Below are 24,693 nucleotides of genomic sequence, written 5' to 3' on the forward strand. Positions count from 1 at the left end.
GGAAACAGTACAGTATAGTGGGCAGAGCATGGCTTAGCCCAACCTTCCTCATCTTGAGGTTCGCCATATGTTTTGGACACCCATCATCCTTGACCATTAGCTGTGCTGGCTGGAGCTGATGGCAATTGGGGCCCAACAACATCTGGAGGGCGCCAGGTTGGGAAAGCTGTTTTAGCTTAATGCACCTTGAAGAGTTGTTGTGAGGATCAAATAGTGGAAAATGCCACGTACACTGTCCTTTACTCTTAATGAGAAGAGTAGAGTACAATTGTCTCTCTTTCAGGATCCCATGTGGGACAGCCGATAAGCTGCCTTTAGGGATGGACAGATGTGTCAAGTTCTGGTTTTTCCTCATTTTTCCAATCTTCAGTTCTCCACGTTTCTGCATCAGAAACTTAATTGTTGTGAACCGCCCAGAGAACTTCGGCTATGGGGCGGTATACAAATGTAATAAATACATGAATATAAATAAATAAATCAGCTTGCTTTTTAACTTTTTTCTAAAGTCCATCTGAAAATTCATCAGCTTTTTAATGTGTTCTCCTAATATACACATATTTCAAAGCAATTTTCCCTGAAATGATGGATTTTATGTTATTTTCACTTATATATACATTTTTTGCACACTTTAGTATATGCATTTTTTGGCTAGAGAAATGCATTGCAAAATTCAAACAGGTGCAAATGTTTAAGGATGGCTGTGTTTCGGTTTGTATATTGTTTCAGAAAGTGCAAATTAAGAAGGTTTGCCTCTAATAACGTTATAATAAGGGACCTTGTTTTCAGGTATAATGACTTTCCCCCTCATTATAGTTAGGCCTGAAGTCTGAAAGTGTGATGTGAAGGTACTGACAACAGCAGAGCAGGAAATTCATTCTAGTACACAGTCTGCCAAAATGAGGATTTAAAAGAGAATAGTGTGATCACTTGGATATATTTGAGAGCAAGTGTGGTATAGTGGTTAGAGTGTTGGACTATGACCTGGGAGACTAGGGTTCAAATCCACACTCAGTCATGAAACTTGCTGAGTGAGGCTGGTCTGGTCACTGCCTCTCAGCCTAATGTACCTCACAGGGTTGTTGTGAGGATAAAATAGAGAGGAAGGAGAAACATGTACACCACCTTAACCTCCTTGGATGAATGGCAGGATACAAATGTAATATTAAATAAAATAAATAATATATAATGTCAATGCTTATACGGAATGTTTCTTCTTTTTGTACTAATATCTAACCTTAATGCTGGCCTGAGGATACCATTCCCAATAATGAAATGGAGCTTTTCCAAATTTGAGGTAGGCCGGTCCTCTAGCATGCTGTTGCCTTGGACAGTGGACTCACCATCATGAAGACGCTTGGTCACCTAGCAAAACAGAAGGAAGGGAGTTGAATCTGTGAATTTTTATGAACATGGCATTATTACCCCCCCCTCTCTCTCTCTCTTGGGGTGGGGGCTCCTGTCAGCATCTACCTAACCCTGCTCTAAATTCTCAGCCAGTTGCTCCAGGGCCTTACTGAGACAACTAGAATGTTGGGCCTCAGCTGTAGGAATGCTATCTGAGGTCCTGAATCCGCACCGTGACCTCTCTCCAAGGTGCTAAATGTTGCCTGGCCTTGTTTTGCCTTATTGTCGTGCTTGCCAGTCTGTGGAACCATGAACAGCTGAGCTCCCCTTTCTTGGGCTATCACCCCTCCCCTTGTGGGCATTTTTGTGGATCACGATGGGGAAGGACCGTAATTCGGTGGTACAGCTTCTGCTTTGCATCAAGGTCTTTCATTCAATCAATGGCATCCCCAGGTAGGGCTGGAAAATACTCCCGTTTCAAGCCCTGGATAACTGCTGCCAGTCAGTGTAGATAGACAATACTGAGCTAGATGGATCAATGGCCCGACTTGGTATAAGGCAGCTTCCTATGAAGCTGACTGTCTGGTTCTACGTAGCTTGTAGGGAGAGGAAAAAGCAGAAGACAGCTGAAAGCCCTGCAGAACAACTAACATTTGGGTTGATCTGCAGCTGAGTGCTGTCTGGTGCCTCCCTGGCTGTGCACATGCCTGGTGGTACTAGCGGGCAGCTGGAAAGCCACCATTTTCAATTTCCCACAAAGTTTTGGAGTAATGTACTTCCTAGACCTGCCACCTGGTAAAGGGGGGGCAGGGAAGGTTTCAGTGCTGGTGGCCCCTTCCGGGTGCACTGAGGGCCACGGCATCTGCCCAAGGGTGCCAGATGGTGGGCCTGCTAACACATATCTCATGCCTCCCAAGCTTCAAAATATTGCTCACCTCTTCAGTTAACTTGGATTTCTTCTTGAGGGTCAAGGAGACCAGTTTGTGCCGCACACTGTTCTTTTTGTGGCCATCTATGTGAGCGCTCTATGAATGCAAGACAAACAGCATTTTTCAAAAGAACTGATACTGTGTGCTCAACGCAGTGCTGTGCTTAGATTTGGGAGATGTAGGTTCAAATCACGCTAACCCTGTAGGGTAGGTAGCATCCCCATTTTGCAGTTTTGGAAAGCGAGGATACAAAAAGTGATTTGCCCGAGCCACATAAGAAGTCTTAGGTAAGTCACTGAACTCGGCTTCGCTTCCCTGATGTGTAAAATGAAAACGCCACATATCTTTTAGGCTTACTCTGAAAAAGACAAGATGGAAAATTCAAATATTTCAAACTTTTAAACTGCTGCAGAGCTATGAAAATGTTCTTATAAGAACGTCGTGGTTTCTATTCAGATGCAGGTATTGGCACCAGAAAAGGACTGTTGTGATATTTGTGTACAATGCATCACAACCAGAATGCAACTTGCAATGAAAATACACATACAACAGACAAATATAGAAAGAATCAGAAACAGGAAACACAAAATACAACTTTAATCAAAACTGGGATCTAAACTTGCAGTTCATGAACTAAATTCTCACTGACTTCTGGCATGTTAAACACAAATTCATGCCACTCGTTTGCAGCCACCAGTGGAAACGTGCAAAAGCACTTCTCCGCTCGTGTGCCTCTTACCTCTGCTTCACCTTGCAGGGCCTGAAGTTCTTTTTTGTATGTCTTCTTCCCCAGAGTCTCATAAATTTTGGTCATCACTGGGATTTTCTCACTGCCATCACTCATTGCGGTGTGATATTTAGGCTCAGGAAGGTCCCCCATGAAGCGGAGGATAGTAATCCACACAGCAAGGGCTGCCTATTTTGTTTGAAAAGAAAATAGTCATTAGCAAGTCCATGCAAAGGTAGGCAGATGGCAAATGTCCGGGTAGGGTCCATCTGCTTTATGCATTTAAAGCAATGTGGTACCACTTTGACAGCTTGCCTTCCCCCAAAGAATCCTGGAAACTGTAGTTTTTTAAGAGTTGTTAGCCTATGGCCATACTACCCTGAACACGCCCGATCTCATCTGATCTCGGAAGCTAAGCAGGGTCAGGCCTGCTTAGTACTTGGATGGGAGACCGTCTGGGAATACCGGGTGCCGTAGGCTTACAGGAAGGCAATGGTAAACCACCTCTGAATACCTCTTACCGTGAAAACCCTATGAATACATCCAAAAGATTCACAGGATCGCCATAAGTCATAATTGTCTTGAAGGCATATAACAACAAGAAGAGTTGTTAGGAAACCTCTATTCCCCTCACAGAGCTCCAATGGCCAGAGTGGTTTAACAATCAGCCCCTCTTCCTAGAGAACTCTTGGAATTGTAGCTCTGTGAGGGGAATAGAGGTCTCCAACTCTTGCCAGCACCCTCAACAAACCACAGTTCCCAGGATTCTTTGGGGGAAGCCATGACTGTTTAAAGTGGTATAATAGTGTGTTAATAATAGAGGTATAATAAATACAATGGATGTGGCCCAGATCAGCCGGGATTCTGACTCCCACATTTCTTTACCAACAGCTTTTTTCTCCCTTCTAAATTAGGCTGCTGAGATGAAAGAAAGCTTGTGGGCTCATTTTTGTATGACAGGATTGTGAGCTTAGTGCTGGTACTGATTCCTGTTCATCAGAGGCATCCTGTTCCTTAATTCTGTGTCCCCACTTCCACCCCGCCAAGCCATCATGATTTTGCACCTAGTTTTGGTTCTTGGGGTTCTAGTTAAAAACAAACAAACAATCAAACCAGATTCCGCAGGCCTGAAGTTTCCCTAGGCCTGATATATATAAATAATGAGAGAGACAGGCATACAGACAGAGTTGCAGAGAGCCAATTCCTAGTCAATTGGCAGTCCTCAAAACGAGGCAAGATTCAGAAGGCCTGTTCCCACAACCACCACAGGATTCAGAGGGCCCATTCCCTATTACTGCTCTTCTCCCAAGCTGTTTGTCCAGACTCACCAGCTGGTCTCCCTCGTCATCGTGGAACAGAAGCGGCTGTTTGAGTGGCCGGCGTATATACGTGTGTGTGGTTGTGCCTTGGAAGTATGTGGCAGCAAACTTTGCAAATTTGTACTCCGAGAGATCCTCCTCCTCTTCCTCAGGCAAGGGTAAGGCTGTATCAAGGTCATCTTCCTCCAATTCCTTTTGAGCCCTTTCGAGATCCTAGAGAGAGAACTGCTGGAGATTTAACTAGATCCAGTTTGGGCTTCTCATTTGCATTTCCACTTTGGGCCAGAACATCTTGTCGGGTTTGCCAGGCTTTTTTCGAAAGTGGCGGTGGTGGGGGAGAGGACGTAGATTCAGTTTGCATTTAAAAGTGAATCTACCCAATTCACACATTTTGAAACAATATGAAAATAGGAACATCAACGTCCTTCGGAATTTGCACTTCTCTGAATTGTGCAGTGCAGTTCCCCAGAGAAGTAACGTTTACAAAATGTTTGCATAGGCTGTGCTGTAATATCTCTTTAAGGTCTTGGAATTGTCAGTTAAGGGCAGTTGGAGTGCGGTTGAGATGGGTGAAGCACAGCATAAGCAGATGTAAAGACTGTGCCCTATAGAATGGTGATTAAAGTATACTATTCTTATTGTTAAAGTATCAAGATGTGTTTATTATTATAGGCTATATGCCTATCTTAGTGAAAATATCATACAAAAATGCATCATGTTAGAGAAAACTGCCTGTAAAATGTGTATATTACCCCAACGCTGCATACAAAAATGTGCATTTTAGAAGAAATTTGTGTTAAAATGCTGAGGAATTTTAATGAGTTTTAAAAATTATTATTTTTATTATTTATAACAACAACAACAACAACAACAATAATAATAATGCAAGTGCTGGAGAAATATGGAGAACTGAATTTCAGACTGAAAGAAGCTGAGAGAAACTGGAATTGATAAATCCATCCATCCCTATTTTATATGAGTATTTCAAGAGCCAGGACGGGAGGAAAAGGGAAGGGAGAGACAGACACCTTTTCCCTTGCTTTCATCATCACTGAAGAAGAATCACCAATTAGCGGGAGTCACTGATGCCAGCGCAGCCGCTTGGGGGCCCACTGGGGTGGGTAACAGGAATTCAGACCCTGTGATGTCACTGGGAGCCCAGCAGGGTCCAAACTGGGCTTTGATTTAACTGATCTGGTGTGGGTGGGAGCCTAATTCCACATCGAATCAGGATGGCTCAAGGCTGGGAGAAGATGTTACAATTAAGGGGTATTTTCTCCTTTCCTGGCCTCAGTCTGATACAGCATTTCCCTAACAGGGGTGTAGTCGTTCACAGTCTTGGGGGGAGTCTTAGACCCTTACTTTACTGGGAGCAGGGTCCCAGCAGGGTCCCTATGTCTCCAATATCCTATGAGCCAATCAGCATGAAAGGAGAATGTGTTAGCCTCTGAGAAGGGTCTTCTAGCATGCTTCTTTGTCCTTTCCTGCTGATTGGAACCAATCAGAGTGAAAGGAGGTGAGTCAGCCACTGAGAAGACTCTTTTCTGTAGTTAACACACTCCCCTTTCATGCTGATCAACTCCTAGGAATCTCTGTTGTGAGAGAAGGATAGAGAAGAAGAAAGCAGTATCCAAACCTGGCCAGGTTATTCTATAATATTAGGTTGTATAATCTTAGAAAGGGTGTAACCGTGAGGAGGTGTAACTGTGACTATCATGAAAGGACCCTGCACTGCTGAATTTCCCAAAAGCAGCCTTCCCCAACCTGCTGCTGGCTGGGGCTGGTGGGAGTTGTAGTCCAGAAATCTGGAGTTCACCAGGTGTTGGGAAGGCCACTGACTCAACTGGGTAGCAGAACCATGACATGAGGTGTGGGGTCAGCGTTTCCTTTCAGTTACCTCAAAGCCGCTAGGGGCCTGCCCTTCTTGGCCGGGCAAAGATGTCGTCGTTCCCAGGAAGCCAAACATTTTGTCCACCATTTCGGAGTCATTCACAGGCTCATTTCGGGCCTTCTCCATTTTCTGCAAGAGCTCCTTCTTGCGGCGAGCTTCTTCTTTCTCCTTCACTTCCCTTTCTGCATCTTCCCGAGCCAGCTGGGCTAGGCGCACCTAGGAGAGACCGAAGGCAAAGTGTAAGCAGGCGTTCAAGAGGGGCACGAGGAGTGTGGAAAAGATCTACCCCTGGAGAGCTCTAGTCCTCTTCGTCAGTCCTCACGAGACAAAATCCCGGGGCCACCATTTCTTGCACTGACGTTGGCCTTGGCAAAACAGTGACTCCGCCATATATATTAACATTATTATACTGCCTACATTAAAAGAAATCTTAATGTAGTTTACAACAGTAAAAATACATATTAAAAAAACATTTAAAACAGAGAAACCAACTCACAGATAATAATAATAATAATAATAATAATAATAATAATAATAAAATTTTATTTAGCAGACGCCCATCTGTCCGACTGAACGGACACTCTGGGCGACGTACAATATAAAATACAATATAAAATACAATCTGCTCATATACATAATCATCACATTATTAATATCATAACATCTCATCTGAAGACCATCTTACATTAATACAGTGTAAAACATAACCCACCCCAGAGATCCCATAGGCCTGCCTGAAGAGCCAGGTCTTCAAGGCTCGGCGAAAAGTCAACAGGGAGAGGGCATGCCGAAGGTCAAAGGGAAGTAAGTTCCAGAGGGTGGGGGCCACGATCGTAAAAGCCCTCTCCCTGGTCCGCACCAACCTAGCTGTCTTAGTCGGTGGGACCGAGAGAAGGTCCTGTGAGGCTGATCTTGTTTGGCGGCATATTTGGTGATACTGGAGGCGCTCCTTCAGATAAACTGGGCCGGAACCGTATAGAGTTTTAAAGGTTAAAACCAACACCTTGAATTGGGCCCGGTATACAACTGGCAACCAGTGTAATTCAATCAACACTGGGGTGATATGATCGCGGCGGCGGGTCTGCTTTATTAAGCGTGCCGCCGCGCTTTGTACCAGCTGGAGTTTCCGGACCATCTTCAAGAGTAACCCCACGTAGAGCGGATTACAGTAGTCTAATCGAGAGGAGATCAGGGCATGTATCACTCGTGGGAGCAGATGTATGGGAAGATAGGGTCGCAGCCTCTGTACTAGATGAAGTTGGTACCAAGCTGCCCGGCTCACTGCAGAAACCTGAGCCTCCATAGACAGCTGGGAGTCCAAGATGACCCCGAGACTACGGACCTGGTCTTTCAGGGGCAAACTCACCCCATTAAGTATCAGGTCAAAATCACCCAACCTTCCCTTGTCCCCCACTAGTAATACCTCAGTCTTATCGGGGTTCAGCTAACAGATAACAGGGCAGAAGGCTGTACTGCTACTGATCAGGGAAAATCTGAACAAACAGATTGGTTTCATGCCAAACCAGGGCAGGGGGACCTGCGGCCTTCCCAATCAGCACCAGCCAGCTGGGCCAATGGTCAGGGATGATGGGAGCTGCAATCCAGCAACATCTGGAGCGCCCCAGGGCCCCCATCCCTTTACCAAGTGTTGGATGCATCCCAACAGACCATGCTTCCTGAATAACCAGAGGGTAAGCATTCCAGAGGGTGGGCACCATCCCAGAGAAGGCCTGTTGCTGTACTGTTGCCAAACGTTACTCAGCAGGTCACTGCACCATCAGGAAGGCCTCCTCTGATGATCTAAGCAATTTTAATATACAGGGGTGGACAGTCCTTCAAGTAAGCTAGTCCTGAGTTGTTCCAGGCTGAACAAGTCCTTGAAGATGGCCCAATATCCAATAGGCAGCCAGTGCAGTTCAACACAGGAGTAATATTTGCGTGGCCTGAGGCTCTACTCAGTATCTTGGCTACTGATTTCTGCACCAGCTGTAGCTTCCAGACTAATATCAGGAGTAGCGCCACATAAGAATGGTTACATAATCCAAACACGGGGTTACCAGTGCACAAATCACAGGGGCCAAACTATCCATGTCTAGGAAAGGACATCGCTGGTGCAATTGCATTTGGTAATAGTTGGTCATCTTGAAATCCATATTGATGTGCACTGGCTATAAAGCATGTGCATGATGGACAAGATTCCAGAGAGTGGGACAGCAATGAGTCAACGTTATTGAACCCACAATACTGAACACATGGCTCCTAGTGGATAGTGGTCTGAAGGCACATGAGGCCAGCACCCTGCTGAAGCTAAGCAGGGTCAGGTCTTGTCAGTGCCTGGATGGGAGACCGCCTGGGAACCATATGTAAGCCGCCTTGGGTTTCTATCATGGAAAGAAAGGCGGGGTAGAAATGTAATAAATAAATAAATAAAATACGAGCCATGCATCAGAGGCACAGGGGGCCACTAATAGTGACCCCCCCCCCCGAAAATGTCAGCGACTGGGCAGGGAGATAGGAGATCAGGCGGTCCCTGAGGTATTTTTTTTTAATAGGTTTTTTTATTTTTTATTTTGTTTCTTCACAGGTATCTTTATATGACATGAATTTTCTCATTTACATCAGACACCAGTATAATTAAGAAGCAATAGTTATTCAACAACAACAAACAAAGAAGCATTCAAATGCTAACAAAGAAAAGAAAATCTCTCAGACACTCAACCTCTGACTAAACTGATATGCAGTCTAAATGATTGTGAATAAATTCTGTTTCCTTTCTGTTAGGCCATTACATCGTTTATAAGTTTCCCCATATCTGCCAGGCTTCCATTGATGGACGGTGCATAAACGTATCTTCCGAAGTGTATTCAATAAAGGAGTGCCAAGTTAAAGTCCCTGAGGTATTATTGACCCAAGTTGTTAAGGGCCTTGAACAAGACCTTTGAACGTGGCCAGGTAGTGTGTGGGCAGCCAGAAATGATGGAACCTACGCAAAAAAAACCCAAGATAGAGAGAGAAATAATTGACCCACCTGATGTTTCTTTTCTGCTTCCTCTTTTGCTTTCTTGGCACTCATCTCCTTCCTTAGTCGTTCCTCTTCCAAGAGCCGTAGTTTTTCTGCTTCCAAACGGCGGTAGTACTGGGGAAATGAATTTCAAAAGCAATGCTTTTAAATGGGCCATTTAATTCATTAACCAGCCTCCAGCGTTAGCCATGTGGAAGGTGAATGGAATTCAGGCAGAACTTGGAGGCCAAACTAGATATGAGGTGTCAGAGATAGGTGAAAGGAAGGGTCTCCTGTTTTGAAAACACTTGTGGGAGCTCAGCATTTGAAGACAGCAGTGGTGTGGTGCATAAGCCTCTCCACACAAACCATCTGAACACTAAAAGTCCCCTTTCCCCAGGTAATTTTCTCCCCACTGGAGAAAAGGAATGCAAACTCGGGGTTGTGTTCAATGAAATTCTACTCAGAGGAGACCCATTCAGTAGGACTAGGGATCTGTTGGCTAGTGCTGGCTTGAAAGCATTTCATAGACTTAACAGGCCAGTATCGATTCAAGTCCATTCTTTGTCCACTAGCCGCTGCTTTTACCAATCTATTTTTACCCCTTGCACAATATTTTGATATTAATATATATAAGTTTAATGGAAATATTGATAGTTTAAAAGGAAATATTGATAAAATTATTATTCTTAATATCGATATTTTAGAGGCAGATTTTTTTTTAAAAAATCCATTTATGAAAATAACTGTGGAAAATTGCTACATAAAAATCCAGTCCACAATGATAAAGAATAAGCAAATCAATCGAAAATTTGGTGCCAAATCTGAATTGGGCGGAGTTCTAGCACATTCCTATATGGGATACAACCCAGTATATTTTGTCTCGTGGAAAAGCTGTTTGGGACTGCAATTTTGATTGGAAAATAATCACCCATGAAGGTAGGGTTAAGCACCTCTACCTGGTTCCTCCTATTTAATTTAAAGCTTGCTTATTTATTATTGCATTTATATCCCACCTTTTATCCAAGGAACTCAAGGTGGCACACATTTTATCCTCACAACAACCCTGTAAAGTAGGTTAGGCAAAGAGACAGTGACTGGGCCAAGATCACCTAGTGAGCTGCAGGACCAAGTGGGGATTTGAACCTGGCTCTCCCAGATCCTAGTCCAGCACTTTAACCATGCTGGCTGTTATCAAACTCTAGGATATCCCATATCTAAAATATTTCCAGCAGACACCTTTTGATTCCACAGCCCCTTTAGACAATTTTCTGCTGAACTATAAAAGTTTTTTGTTTTGTGGGACCCACCTCTTTTATCAGATTTTGTTCTGTTCCATTTGGAGTGGTTTTACTTGTTATGGATTTATGTGTTTTATAATTATATATTATGTTGTCATAACCCACCCTGGGACATTATGATGAAGGGCAGGTATAGCATTTCTTAATTAAATACAGAAATGAATACTGAAGTCATATTTTTATTTATTTAATTTTAATTTTTAAAAAATTTTTTAAAAAAAGAATCTCATCAGATCTGGTTCAGTGTTTAAGGGGTAATAATGCACATGGCACTTACCTCTCCCTTCAAGCGCTTATAGAGGCGACGAGCAATCATACCCCTGGCATATGCTTGGATGGTGAAGACTGCCCAAAGGCGATGGCGGAAGGCTTGGCGCACCAAGAAGCCCCGGCACTTCGCTTGGAACTCAATGATGCGCCTGCGAGCCATGCGGTACTGCTTGTGGAGCTTGCGGGAACGGTAGAGCGCCTGGAGCCTCAGGAAGCCAATCCTCATCTTGGAAAGGAAAAGGGATGATTAAATGAGGCATTCCTTGCCAAATGTGAAATCTGGAGAGCCAAACTACTTGGAACAGTCAATGTGTCTTTGCATTTAACATTCAGGTTTTAACAAAAATGCTAATAGTGTGTGCTATCATGGTGGGGCTGAAAAATGATTGTGACCAGAGAGGAGGGAACATCTAGCAGGCCTTGGAATTAACCAGTTCAATTTAATGAAGTTCACTGAGTTAGTTAAAATTTAAGATGAACTGAATGTGAACTTTGAATGATTTCTAGTTAACCTTCAAGTTCATTCTTTTACATGTGTTTTTACTCTTTAGACTCTTTCGGACTTTAAGCTTAACAAGCGTAATTGTTGGAAAAAATACATTAATGATTTGATATTTCCTTAATTTTCTTAAGCATATTTCATACTTCAAGCCCAGTAGCTCATAACATTCTGAATGCTGAAATATTTTTGGCCAAAGATCATTTGGATGAACTTGAATCGAACTGTTAACTGAACATGAATTGAACTAGTTCATTTTGTAAAGGGATGCACATGAACTGGAATTAGTTCCTTTTTGAACATGTTGAGCTTGAACTAGACCAGTTCCTTTTAAAAATGAACTTCAGCCAGTCTACACCGGCTGGCAGAGGCTCTCCAGGGTTTCAGGCAGGGGCCTCTCCCAGCCCTAGCTGGAGATGCTGGGGATTGAACTTGGGACCTTCTGCATCAAAAGCAGATACTCTCTCACTGAGATACAACCCTTCCCCTACTAATTATTTCCATCCCTGTTATGATCCAAAGGAAAAAAATCTCTTCTAAAGGTGGAATTTGGCATTGGGGTGTAAAGACACACTCCCCCCCAAATATTTATTTCTTAAATAAGCAAAATAAAAACAGGGATCAATGTCTACATTAAGTGACATGACAAACACCAAAAACAAATTATGAGTCACAAATTTGGTGAAAGGTGATGACAGGTGTTGCTGCATTTGATGTTCAGAGGCATACAAATTAAAGTCCCACCATACTACATGAAAATGCGTCCAATTCAGCTCTGCCTTGAATCGATCGTAAAGTAAGTACTATTTTTTCCAAAATGGCAATGTTCCAGGCATTCGATATAGCAAAGGGAAACGTTCAAATTTCCCACATTTTTCTATGTTTCAGCAATTGAAAGACAAGCAGCAAATAAAAGATACACTGCAAGATCTTTAAATAAAATATCAGAGTTACAATCATCAAAAATCGAAAGGAGAGCCAACTGGGGTGACATCTGAATGGGAGCATGGGTAATTTTAGATGTTTCTTCAGAAACCTCAGTCCAGAAAGGTTTTATATAGGAACATTCCCACCATAGATGAAAATAAGTACCATGGGCCCCACACCCTCTCCAACATTTTGGAGAAAGACCATAAGCAATGCATGAAAACTGGACTGAGGTCCTGTACCATCAATCAGAGATTCTGAGCGTGGCTTCTCTAACAAAAGCTGATATGGATTTACATGGTTTTTTAAACCATAAATTTGACCACTGACAGACTTTGAACTGAACCCCAAGGTCCTCTTCCCACAACCTTTTTAACCTGACAGGGGCCCTGCAGTAATGCTTATTAGCTCCCGTTAGAGGTCTGAAACCAAACCCTTGCCAAATTTTGAATTCAAAAAAATCTATTCTAATGTTGCAAGGGATCTAGTGGGATTCTAGACCACTGAATGATTTTCTGCCTGTTGTAGCAATTGTAATGTGCAGTGCTAGATGCTGAATGATTTTTAATTGTATTTTTGCAGGCATGCTGCGCACCACCTGAATGAAGCTCATGGACCACTAGCGGTCTATAGGACTACAGTTTGGGAACCTCTGTACTACAGAGTTGCTTCCAGATCCAAGCACTACAAGAACATGCCCCCCCCCAGATGTTGTTGGGGCTCCAACTTCGACCAGCCCCAGCTAGCGTGGCCCTTGGGCAGGGAACAGAGATGATGGAAGTTGAAGTCAAACATCATCTGTAGGGCCACAGGTTCTCCATTCCCACATTGGATGTTAAAGAAATATTTTGAATGAGTGAACAGTACAATTGTACAGCTATATGAAACAGTGGTAGATCACCTGTTTGCTCACAGACAGTCCAAGGTTTAATTCCTAGCATCGTTAGTTAAAAGGATCAGGTGACTGCTGAAATCAAAGTCACTGCCAGTCAAAGTTAGACAAATCTGAGCTGGGGTAGACCAACGGTCCTATACCACGTGGGCTCCAGACATACTTACAGCACCGTAGTTTCTTCGACAGTTATGCCCCCTCCAGTTCCGTTGAATCATCAGAGCGGCATTCCTCACTTTCAGGAAATTAGACCTGGGAAAGAGAGAATTATAATCTGTTTCCCTCTTGTGTCAGTGTCTTTTTGTGTTATTTATTTTTAGGTTCGACCTAGGAAGAAGCTTAATTTATTGTGGTTTGCATCCGAAAGGTGGATACCTATGGTGTGGCATTTATTTCAACTCTACATCCTGCAGATTATTATACAGCCATGAAAGCGGCTGTATACTATAGCCAGTGTGGATTTTTTGCATTCTGCAATGTTAAATTGAAAATACCCCCCATGGGGATAGCGGTAGCTTAGGGGGTGCAGGGAAAGTTGCATGGCAACCCAATTCTCCTCTCCAGCACACTCCACAGCATCTGCTGCTAGAGGTGTAGTAGTGTAGCGGCAAGTTCAGAAGTGCAGGGTCCCTTCAGGATAGTCATGGTCATGGCCTCTCACAGCCATGCTCCTTTCCGTGTGCCCACAACCAATAACCAATCACATAAGCTATTGTTTGGGAGCCTCCTCTTCTATAACAAATATAATGAAGAGGTCGATTGAGAGGCTGAAAACATAGTTTGCAGTTTGACCCAGGGAACTGGTGAAGAGGAAGCACATGGTAAAATCCAAATGTGCAAATAATGGGCTGGATTCAAAGCTGCCTTTCTGTATGTAAAAGGTGTTTTTCATTATTATTATTATTATTATTATTATATATAATAATAATAAAATTTATACCCCGCCTTATGGCCAAAAGGCCCTCAAGGCGGCTTACAAAAACATGAATATAGCAATACATACATCAATAAAATAATTGAATTGATTGATTGAAACTTTATTTTTACCCCGCCCTTTTTCCAAACTGGAACTCAGGGCGGCTTACAAATAAAACTACATGTAGTTAAAAACATAGAAAAACATACAATTAAAATACAATTAAACTATGCACAACCTTAAAACCGTAAAAGGCACTTAAAAATCTAAAAACATTTTAAAATAATACAGATAATAATGTAAAACAATAAAACAAGCCTTGTAAAGCCCAATTCTAAACACCTTCTATCCCAAAGTCCTGTCAGAATAAAGAAGTCTTTACTTGCCGACGGAAGGATGGCAAGGAGGGGGCCATTCATGCCTCCCTAGGAAGGGAGTTCCAGAACCTAGGAGCAGCCGCTGAAAAGGCCCTATCTCGCGTCCCCACCAATCATACTTGCGAGGGTGTTGGGACTGAGAGAAGGGCCTCTCCTGAAGATCTCAGGGCCTGGGCAGGCTCGTATAGGGCAATTCTCAAGATTAAATAACAAATAACATTATTAAAAGAAAAGAAACATTTAAATGTGTCACAATGAGAGACACATTTGCACTAGAAGGTGGTTGCCTCACTTTGCCTAGCAGTTGGCCTGGACAGAGTTTGCTCATGGATCATGGACTGCCTTCAAGTCGATCCCAACCTATGGTGACCCTATGAAGAGGGTTTTCACGGTACGCAGTATTCAGAGGGGGTTCACCACTGCCTTCCTCTGAGAGGCAGTGACTGGCCCAAGGTCACCCAGTGAGCTTCATGGCTGTGGGGGGATTCGAACCCTCGTCTCCCAGGCCGTAGTACGCCACACTGGCTAGTTCGCTAGACAGAGATTATTCTAGCTCTTTTAGCAGAAGGTATTGTTGAGAATAAACCCAAAGTGTTTCTATATCTTGCAACAATCAAAGGTTTGCTTGGGCAAAGACGGCTTTGTTCCCTACAGATCCTCTTGGGCATTAAGAGGAATGGCAGAGGATTTCCAGTGCAGTAACTGTAGCAGGAAGCCACTACACAGTGGAACTTCCTCTTCCCAACAGGTGAATCTAGCATCAATGTTGTACCGATTTGTGCACCTCTTTACCCTGGCTTTGGACAGGGATTTGTGGGACCCACCTCTTTTCTTCTGCTGTGTTCCATATGGAATGGTTTCACTTGGTTTTGCAATGGTTAACTGCTTTATTTGTTTTTATAACTGTATATAATATCGTTGTAAACCACCCTGGGATCGTATGTTGAGGAGTGGGTAAGAAACTTTATAAATAAATAAAATAGATGATAAGACAATCCTTTAAAAAGAAAGTTGCCTGATGAATCAGGAGTAGGTTTTTAACTGATCAAAAATGTTACTCAATTAACTAATTAATTAACACCACACGCCATCTTACAGGACAAAGGACAGGATATAAATTTAATAAACAAACAAATGATATTTTTTAAGGATTTGTTATTATATCCCATCTTTCCTCCAAGGTGAACATGGTCCTTCCCCTCTCCATTTTATCTTCACAACAATCCTGTAAGGTTGTAAAGGCAGCCCCTAAGCTGTGGAATTCCCTCCTCAAAGAGGTACGTTTGGCACCTTCATTGTGTAGTTTTCATCATATGCTGAAGATGCGCCTCTTTACCCTGACCTTATGCACCTCAGATATATATTTGTTTTACAACCCACCCAATTCTTCTGATTTTAAATTGTTTTAACAGATTCTAATATTGTATTTTTATATCACTGTAACTGGCCCTAGGACCTTATGGCGAAGGATGGGCAAGAAATCCAATAAATAAATGTCAAAGTGAAATGGGCTTATTTCCGCTAAAAATGGCTTTTTTCGGTTAGTTAAAGAAGTGAGGCCTTTCCCCCTACATCCGCTGGTTAGCAGAACCCATTGTTCAGGGCTTCTTGCTCAAGAATCTATTTCTTATTTGTTCTTTGAACTGTTGTTTCCTGAACTCTGCAAGAAAAGGGTCTGCTACTGAAGGTTTGCATTAGGTTGAAGTTTACTTCTCTTTTAGGCATCCAATCGCTGACAGAGCAAAGCTCTATATGCATTAGCTAATAATTTGTTTCCTGGAAGCTCATGTGAGACCAGAAACCTGAATGGAAGGATATTGTGTGTCATATATGTCTGCAAGCAGAGATTAATTGTTTGCTGCTATCTCTTCCACTTTTCCAGGATTAAACCCCCTGAGTTTGTTTATTAATTTATAAGTATTCCTGCATTGCTCAGTATTTTGTGGTATACAAAAATTCAACATAAAAACAGCATCCTAAAAGCATACCCACAAACTAAAAACCAGTAAAACTGGTATTATAAAAATGGATTAAAAACAGGAATTCAGTCATAACAGGGTCCAATCTTATGGGCCAGGGAAAGCCTGGACAAAAAGTTATGTATTTGCAAGATGTCTAAATCAACTACCCTTTCTGATCACTGCCGTGTAATTTTCTGTGGGGTGTGGTGTCATAAATTTCCCCAGATGATCTAAGCAGTCTGAATTCTCTGATATCACTAGCTGACTGGCAGGAGGCAGAAGCACAATAAGCAGGGATGCAAAGACCTCAGGGACAGCAACAGCCAATGCTGATTATGGGATCTATAGCTTCCTTAATACACAAGTTAGAACTCTTACCTTTAGAGCATATGGAACAACACTAAATTCTAGAGGCAGGGATCTAACAGAATATTTGTCAGTCACGTACAATTAATATACTGTAGGGCCCCGCTTATACAGCGGGTTAGGGACCAGGGCCCCGCCGTAAAGCGGAAATCGCCGTAAAGCGGAACCCATTCACTTTAATGGGTCACGTTGCACGAAAATGACACGAAAATGCTGCAAAATGGCAAAATCGGCTTTAAAACGGGGAATTTCCCCTGATTGTAAGCCGTCGCATCAGCGGAACGCTGGAAAGCTGGAAAGCGGGGCTCTACTGTACATGCATACCCTACAGAGATCGCAGGCAACCCAGAAATCACTGGATGAAAGACCATTTTGAACTGAAGCTGTTTTTAGAATGTTTCTGACTGTGTTTTGAAGGGGGTTTTCTTGTTGGCATTGTTAAATTGTTTTGCTGATGTGTTTGCCACCTTGGGCTCCTTCGCAAAAGCAGGATGTACATTCTAATTCTAGTAATAATAATAATAGATATAGATACCAATCAGGCCACCAGAAATATAAGGAGTCTAAACAAAGTGAACGGAGAGAAGTTAAAAGACACCAATCAGCTCTATTTTTCAAACTAAGAAGGGACTGAACAAAGTGAAGCGAAAGATTTTTTTTTTTACTACATTTATACTCCACCTTTCTTCCAAGACAGCTTACAATATGGTTCCCAGGCGGTCTCCCATGCAGGCACTGACCAGACCTAACCCTGCTTAGTTTTAGCAGGGAGCTGGCCTTATGTGCCTTTAGACCATAGCCTGGGTTATGATACACCAATCAACTTTCCAATTATTCAAAAACAAGAAGAGATTGAGAGCGTGTTGTCCGTTGAGCTTTGGCTCCTGAACCCTCTGATTTTTGCATGGCTGGGAAGTATCCTACTATATGAAAGGTAAGGATCACAATCATTGCTTCACCCACTTTGTCTCGGGCCTTACCCACTACTGACGTGTAGCCCCCAGAAGGTTCTCCACAAGGGAATGTAGCCCTCAGGATGAAAAACTTTACCCCTTATACGTCCCTTACCCCGGCCTACCAAGTAGCCCACTGTTCTAAGAGTGCCATGATTCCCACTTTATGTGTGGAGCACCAATGACAGTTAGAGACACTGTGGGAAGGTACTCAGTCTGCATACCATGCCCTTCCTGGTTAAGGGGACAATCTAATGGTGTGTTGCTGACCAGCCCCTAAAAGCCTAGGGTCGGCAGAAACCCATTTTCCCTCATTGCCAACTCTCTGTCACCACAATCCTCCATGACTTCACCACTCAGGGAGCATCAGTGAGAGTTGATCTGCAGTCACGCCTCATACCTGTCTTTGAATCCACGAACCACTTTCTGGATAAGGATGACCTTGTCGGTGATGGCCTTGTCTCTCTCTATCTCCAGCAGCATATCATGGTGGTCCTGAGGAAAAATAATACATTGGTAGGTCAGTCATTTCTAGATCTTGGCTGAACGGCAGGGAAGAGACCATGCAGCCCATCATGCACATATATCTTCAACGTGTCCATTTTGTATTTCAAAATTAAAAGGGAAGGATATGCTTTTAATTAATTAATTGATTGATTGATATGCTTTTAAATCTTTTTTAAAGCAATATGTTTTTTAACCTTTTTAAAAAAAATCTTCAAAACTTTTTAATAAAATGTTTTTAAAGTTGTTTTAATGTATTTTAATGTCTGTTTTTATGATGTTTTAAAGTGTTTTTAGTGGTTTTGTTTGCCACCTTAGGATCCTGCTGGGAGGAAGGGTGGGATATAAATCAAATAAGAAAGAAGGAAAGAAAGAAAGAAAGAAAGAAAGAAAGAAAGAAAGAAAGAAAGAAAGAAAGAAAGAAAGAAAGAAAGAAAGAAAGAAAGAAAGAAAGAAAGAAAAGAAAGAAAAAGAAAGAAAGAAAGATGTCACAAGAAATTGAACAGATCAACTTCTCACAAGTGGGTCTGAGTCAAGCAGGTCCCACTCAACGAACAACAACACCACTCACCACTTCTGCCATTCCTCTACCCCCCCCTGAGGGCCCACAAAACGTACCTGGGACAGAAGGGGGAGGTGACAACGTAGGCAGTGGAGGGCACTTCAGCTCCCCAATGAAGTATCCATTCCATTTGGGAAGGGACTGAAACTATAAGCTCCAGCATTCCTGGCACAAACGGGATGCCTATTTGCATCAGCTTTTTCCTGCCCCAGGTAAGATGTGGGGCAGTGAAAGGGGGAAGTAGAAGTGATGGAGGTGGGTACTTCACATAGGGATGCACAACTTAGCCATATTCAATTTCTCCTTTTTCTAATCTAAAATTCAGTTTGCCACATTTCTGCACCAGTTTGCAGTTTTTAAAAAGTTCTCATGAAAATACATCAGCATTTCTTACACATTTCTCCTAATATCCAGATTGTTGTATGCAATTCTGCTTGATATATACATTTTTGCAAGCAATTTCCCCCACTATAATGCATTTTTGTATGTTATTTTCACAGATACATGCATTTTCCCTTTCTCCTAATATATCCGTTTTTTGGTAGGAGAATTGGGTCGTAAAATTCAGAGAAATGTGCATTTCAAAGCTTAGCTGCGTAATGGTTTGCATATTGTTTCTGCAAGGGCAGATTAGATAGGTTTGCCATAAAATGCTAAAAGAAGTGTCTGCAAGGTTTTTTGTGCTTGCATGGAGTATATACAAAAGATATTGGGCTGAACATAGGAATACTCATGCACCATTTTGAAGAAAATGTGGAAACTTTTAGAGACTTTGAAATTGACCATTGATCGGATCCAGAATTCTAAGGGAATAGGGAAACAGGAAAAGGGGCACTTCTTATCCGTTCACAATATAAATGTAAACTTTCTGGGATGTAAAAAAATAAATAACATTGAGCCCTAGGAAACACTGCTTTAAGGACCTTCTTCCCTTGACCTTCGCTGTCTGATTTCTTCCTTGGGCCACTGATGCCAAGGCGTGTTTCCAGATTAAGTCAGCCCTTTTGACGTGTTCATTTCATGATTTCCTACTCATACAGCTGCATGGCCGTGATAACACTCTCTGTAGGAATGGAAAGGAACACTTGGCTCTTATCTATGAATTAGAAGAGGGATGTCTTTTTGTTTAAGTGTACAGATAACCCTGGAGTGGTGATTAAACACATACACACTGATGTATTGAAGGGGTTTGTATAATGGACTAGTTTCTCTGGAATAACAAGCTTCTCTACATGGGATGTGCCAGTTCCCTACATAATCATAAAGAGTTCCTACAGTAGGCATAAGAACATGCCCCACCCCGCAAGATAATCAGATGTGTGAGAGATGGGAAGTCTACAAAGAGAAGAATAAGGCCTACGACACAATAAATTAGATCATCTTTAACTCAGGTTGTAGTGCAGTGTGGTTGCTTCTGTCATTTATCTTTCAGTGAACATAAGAACATAAGAAGAGCCTGCTGGATCAGGCCAGTGGCCCATCTAGTCCAGCATCCTGTTCTCACAGTGGCCAACCAGGTGCCTGGGGGAAGCCCACAAGCAGGACCCGAGTGCAAGAACACTTTCCCCTCCTGAGGCTTCCGGCAACTGGTTTTCAGAAGCATGCTGTCTCTGACTACAGTGGCAGAGCACAGCCATCATGGCTAGTAGCCATTGATAGCCCTGTCCTCCATGAATTTGTCTAATCTTCTTTTAAAGCCATCCAAGCTTAATGACCTAGAATTAGGAGTGAGCAGTGAAGTGACCAAGTTTGCTGACGACACTAAATTGTTCAGGGTTGTTAAAACAAAAAGGGATTGCGAAGAGCTCCAAAAAGACCTCTCCAAACTGAGTGAATGGGCGGAAAAATGGCAAATGCAATTCAATATAAACAAGTGTAAAATTATGCATATTGGAGCAAAAAATCTGAATTTCACATATACGCTCATGGGGTCTGAACTGGCGGTGACCGACCAGGAGAGAGACCTCGGGGTTGTAGTGGACAGCACGATGAAAATGTCGACCCAGTGTGCGGCAGCTGTGAAAAAGGCAAATTCCATGCTAGCGATAATTAGGAAAGGTATTAAAAATAAAACAGCCGATATCATAATGCCGTTGTATAAATCTATGGTGCGGCTGCATTTGGAATACTGTGTACAGTTCTGGTCGCCTCATCTCAAAAAGGATATTATAGAGTTGGAAAAGGTTCAGAAGAGGGCAACCAGAATGATCAAGAGGATGGAGCGACTCCCTTACGAGGGAAGGTTGCAGCATTTGGGGCTTTTTAGTTTAGAGAAAAGGCGGGTCAGAGGAGACATGATAGAAGTGTATAAAATTATGCATGGTATTGAGAAAGTGGATAGAGAAAAGTTCTTCTCACTCTCTCATAATACTAGAACTCGTGGACATTCAAAGAAGCTGAATGTTGGAAGATTCAGGACAGACAAAAGGAAGTACTTCTTTACTCAGCGCATAGTTAAACTATGGAATTTGCTCCCACAAGATGCAGTAATGGCCACCAGCTTGGATGGCTTTAAAAGAAGATTAGACAAATTCATGGACAGGGCTATCAATGGCTACTAGCCGTGATGGCTGTGCTCTGCCACCCTACTCAGAGGCAGCATGCTTCTGAAAACCAGTTGCCGGAAGCCTCAGGAGGGGAGAGTGTTCTTGCACTCGGGTCCTGCTTGTGGGCTTCCCCCAGGCACCTGGTTGGCCACTGTGAGAACAGGATGCTGGACTAGATGGGCCACTGGCCTGATCCACCAGGCTCTTCTTATGTTCTTATGTGGCCATTACTGCGTCTTGTGGGAGCAAATTCCATAGTTTAACTATGCGCCGAGTAAAGAAGTACTTCCTTTTGTGTGTCCTGAATCTTCCAACATTCAGTGGGGTGTGGTAGGATCTGTCCTTTTTATTCTTGCTGTTTGATGAATGACTTTTAGACATTTTTGCTCTATTCGATTTATGTTCTATGTACTTGGTTTTAAACAATCTGATTGATATTTTATATATTCGTAAGTCACATAGAGACTTTTTTTGTAGAAAGTGATTAATAAACGCAATAAACAACTGTTTTTATTTATTACATTTATATCTCATATTTCCCCCATAGAACTATACATGGTTCTCCCCCTGCCCATTTTATCCTCACAGCAACCCTGCAAGGTAGGTTAGGCTGAGAAGCAGCGACTGGTCCAGGGGTCATCCAGTGAGCTTCCCAGCTGAGTGAGGATTTGAACCCTGACTTCCCAGGTCCTGGTCTGACACTCTTTACTATTACGCCACACTGGCTCTCACATTATAGTCACGTTCTAAGTGAATGTGTACAGCTCACATTAGAGGATAAATGTATCAGTATGGCTACCAGCTTTGCTCACTTTTATTGACACATTAATCAACTAAAATTTTCATTGGTTAATTGATGAGAGGAGGGCAATTTCAGCTCAGTGGGGTTGAGATCAAAGGTAACACTTGTCTGTTATTTGAAATCATTTGGGCTTTGGTAAATGAATGTAAAAGGGAATGAATTCGAGATGAATGGTCTTTGTCACTGACATCTTTTCATTATTAATTTAATCAATATCAACATAAAAATCATATATATCATATATATTGAGAAGATTCCATCCCATCTCTTTATTTTAATGGAACACTAACTTAAATAACACAAATATAAAAACATAAGTAAATAAAGAACTTTCATATACACTAAAGCAATGACATCTTTACAATAAAATTTGAATTATGTTGAGGTTTTGCTAATATGCACCTTTATTTACATTTAAGCTATTCATCGGATAATCATCTTGGGCTAATCCACTAGTAAATCCATTCATCAAATTTGAAGCTCTCCTCTAAATCTCTTCACATTTCCCAAGAGCCCTGTGCACATGGGGGAAGCATGTAGTGATGTTCGCAAGGGACTGAGATAATGCCTTCTGACTCCAACCACCAGCTAGCTAGCATCTGAGTATGGCCAGGGCTATGCCCTCTGAAGAACTGAACTTTACAAGTCTCTCACACACATACATGCACATTAACAATATTTGTGATTAATTACACAATTAATTAGACACCCACTAGCAGAGCTGCCTTTGAATTTTTTCTTAACAGTTCTGCCTCTCTGCAAACTTTCTCGCAAGAAGGAATCTCCAGAATAGTTTCAAAATGGCATCTGAGGTGAAATTTGCTGGCATCATTTTGGACATCATGTTCAAAATGTCATCATTTAAATTTGACCTCGTCATGCCATCTTCAAAATTTGACATCATTTTCAAAATATCATATTAGGTGAAATTCATGGGCATCATTTTTGACATCATTTTCTATGACTGATCAGCACCCTGATTTGGTGTAGTGTGTCAGTCCCATTTTCAGCACTGACAGTCTGGCAATGGGCTAACAGGAACATTATAAGGAAAACTGCTACTCTGCTGCTAAACAGTCACCATAGCAACAAATCTCCATATATGCTAACTAGAGGAAGACATATCTGTCAATTCCTGTTTCCTTCAGTTTCTCATTTTTCCAGTCTTAAGTTCAGTTTGCCACATTTCTGTATCAGTCTGTAAATTTTAAAAAATTCGCCAGCATTTTTATGTGCTTTTTTCCTAATAAACAGATTTTTGCCAGCAATTTCCCCTAATAAAGTGCATGTTTCCATGTTGCTTTCAATAACCTATTTATTTATTTTATTTATTTATTATTTTATTTATATCCCGCCCATCGTCCCAGCAGGAGCCCAGGGCGGCAAACAGAAACGCTAAAAACACTTTAAAACATCATAAAAACAGACTTTAAAATACATTAAAACATAACATCTTAAAAAACTTTTTGAAAAAAAGCTTTTAAGGCATCTTTAAAAAATAAATGTTAAAAACATGGGTTTTTTTAAAAAAGGCTGAAAAACGTATTAAAAAGCAATTCCAACACAGACGCAGAAAGGGGTAAGTTCTCAACTTAAAAGGCTTGTTGAAAGAGGAAGGTCTTCAATAGGTGCTGAAAAGATAACAGTCTAATATTTTAGGGAATTCCACAGGGTAAGTGCCGCCACACTAAAGGTCTGTTTCCTATGTCGTGCAGAATGGACCTCCTGCAAAACGCAGTGATCGACTGGGTATATAAGGGATAAGATGGTCTTTCAGGTATCCTGGTCCCAAGCTGTATAGGGCTTTGTACACCACAACTAGAACTTTGAACTTGGCCTGGTAGCAAATGGGCAGCCAGTGCAATTCTTTCAGCAGCAGGGTGACATGTTGGCGATACCCTGCCCCAGTGAGCAGTCTCACTGCCACATTTTGCACCAGCTGCAGTTTCTCGACCAACCTCAAGGGCAGCCTCACATAGAGCGCATTACAGTAATCCAGCCTGGAGGTTACCAGTGTGTGGACAGCAGTGGTCAGGCTTTCCCGGTCCAGAAACGGCCGTAGCTGTCTTACCAGTCGAAGCTGGTAAAAGGCACTCCTAGCCATGGAGGTCACCTGGGTCTCTAGTGACAAAGATGGATCCAGGAGCACTACGGACCTGCTCTTTCAGAGGTAGTACGACCCCATCCAAAGCATGCAACTGACCAATTATCTGAACTCGGGAACCACCAACTCACAGCGCCTCGGTCCTGCTAGGATTCAGACTCAGTTTATTGGCCCTCATCCAACCCACCACTGCGTCCAGGCACCGGTCCAGGGCTCGCATGGCCTCTCCCAGTTCAGATGTTACAGAGAAACAGAGCTGGGTATTATCAGCGTACTACTGACACCTTGCCCCAAATGTCCTAATGACCACTCCTAGGGGTTTCATATAGATGTTAAACAGCATGGGGGACAAGATGGTACTCTGCGGCACCCCACAGCACAACTGCCAGGGAGGCGAAAGACAATCACCCAATGCTATTCTCTGAAAATGACCTTGGAGGTAGGATTGGAACCATTGTAAAACAGTGCCTCTAATACCCAATCACCAAGTCAGCCCAGAAGG

The 24,693-nt window shown here is 42.4% G+C and overlaps 1 protein-coding gene and 1 non-coding gene across 2 annotated transcripts in view; one reads left to right on the forward strand and one right to left on the reverse strand.

The window, feature by feature from the left end:
* Nucleotides 1-24,693, reverse strand: part of MYO7A (myosin VIIA) — a 158,961-nt gene that overhangs the window by 43,409 nt on the left and 90,859 nt on the right. The window contains exons 18-26 of the mRNA XM_061629024.1: nt 18,074-18,168; nt 13,268-13,352; nt 10,790-11,008; nt 9,239-9,346; nt 6,217-6,426; nt 4,329-4,532; nt 3,013-3,189; nt 2,280-2,369; nt 1,235-1,362 (exon numbers count right to left, since the gene is read on the reverse strand). Of these exons, the coding sequence (XP_061485008.1) occupies nt 1,235-1,362; nt 2,280-2,369; nt 3,013-3,189; nt 4,329-4,532; nt 6,217-6,426; nt 9,239-9,346; nt 10,790-11,008; nt 13,268-13,352; nt 18,074-18,168 (1,316 nt within the window). The remainder of the gene's footprint in view (nt 1-1,234; nt 1,363-2,279; nt 2,370-3,012; nt 3,190-4,328; nt 4,533-6,216; nt 6,427-9,238; nt 9,347-10,789; nt 11,009-13,267; nt 13,353-18,073; nt 18,169-24,693) is intronic.
* Nucleotides 3,362-3,480, forward strand: LOC133386259 (5S ribosomal RNA). The gene has a single exon (XR_009763099.1). It is a non-coding gene; the product is annotated as a 5S ribosomal RNA (ribosomal RNA).

Source organism: Rhineura floridana, chromosome 5 (assembly GCF_030035675.1).
Source record: "Rhineura floridana isolate rRhiFlo1 chromosome 5, rRhiFlo1.hap2, whole genome shotgun sequence".
NCBI classification, from domain to species: domain Eukaryota; kingdom Metazoa; phylum Chordata; class Lepidosauria; order Squamata; family Rhineuridae; genus Rhineura; species Rhineura floridana.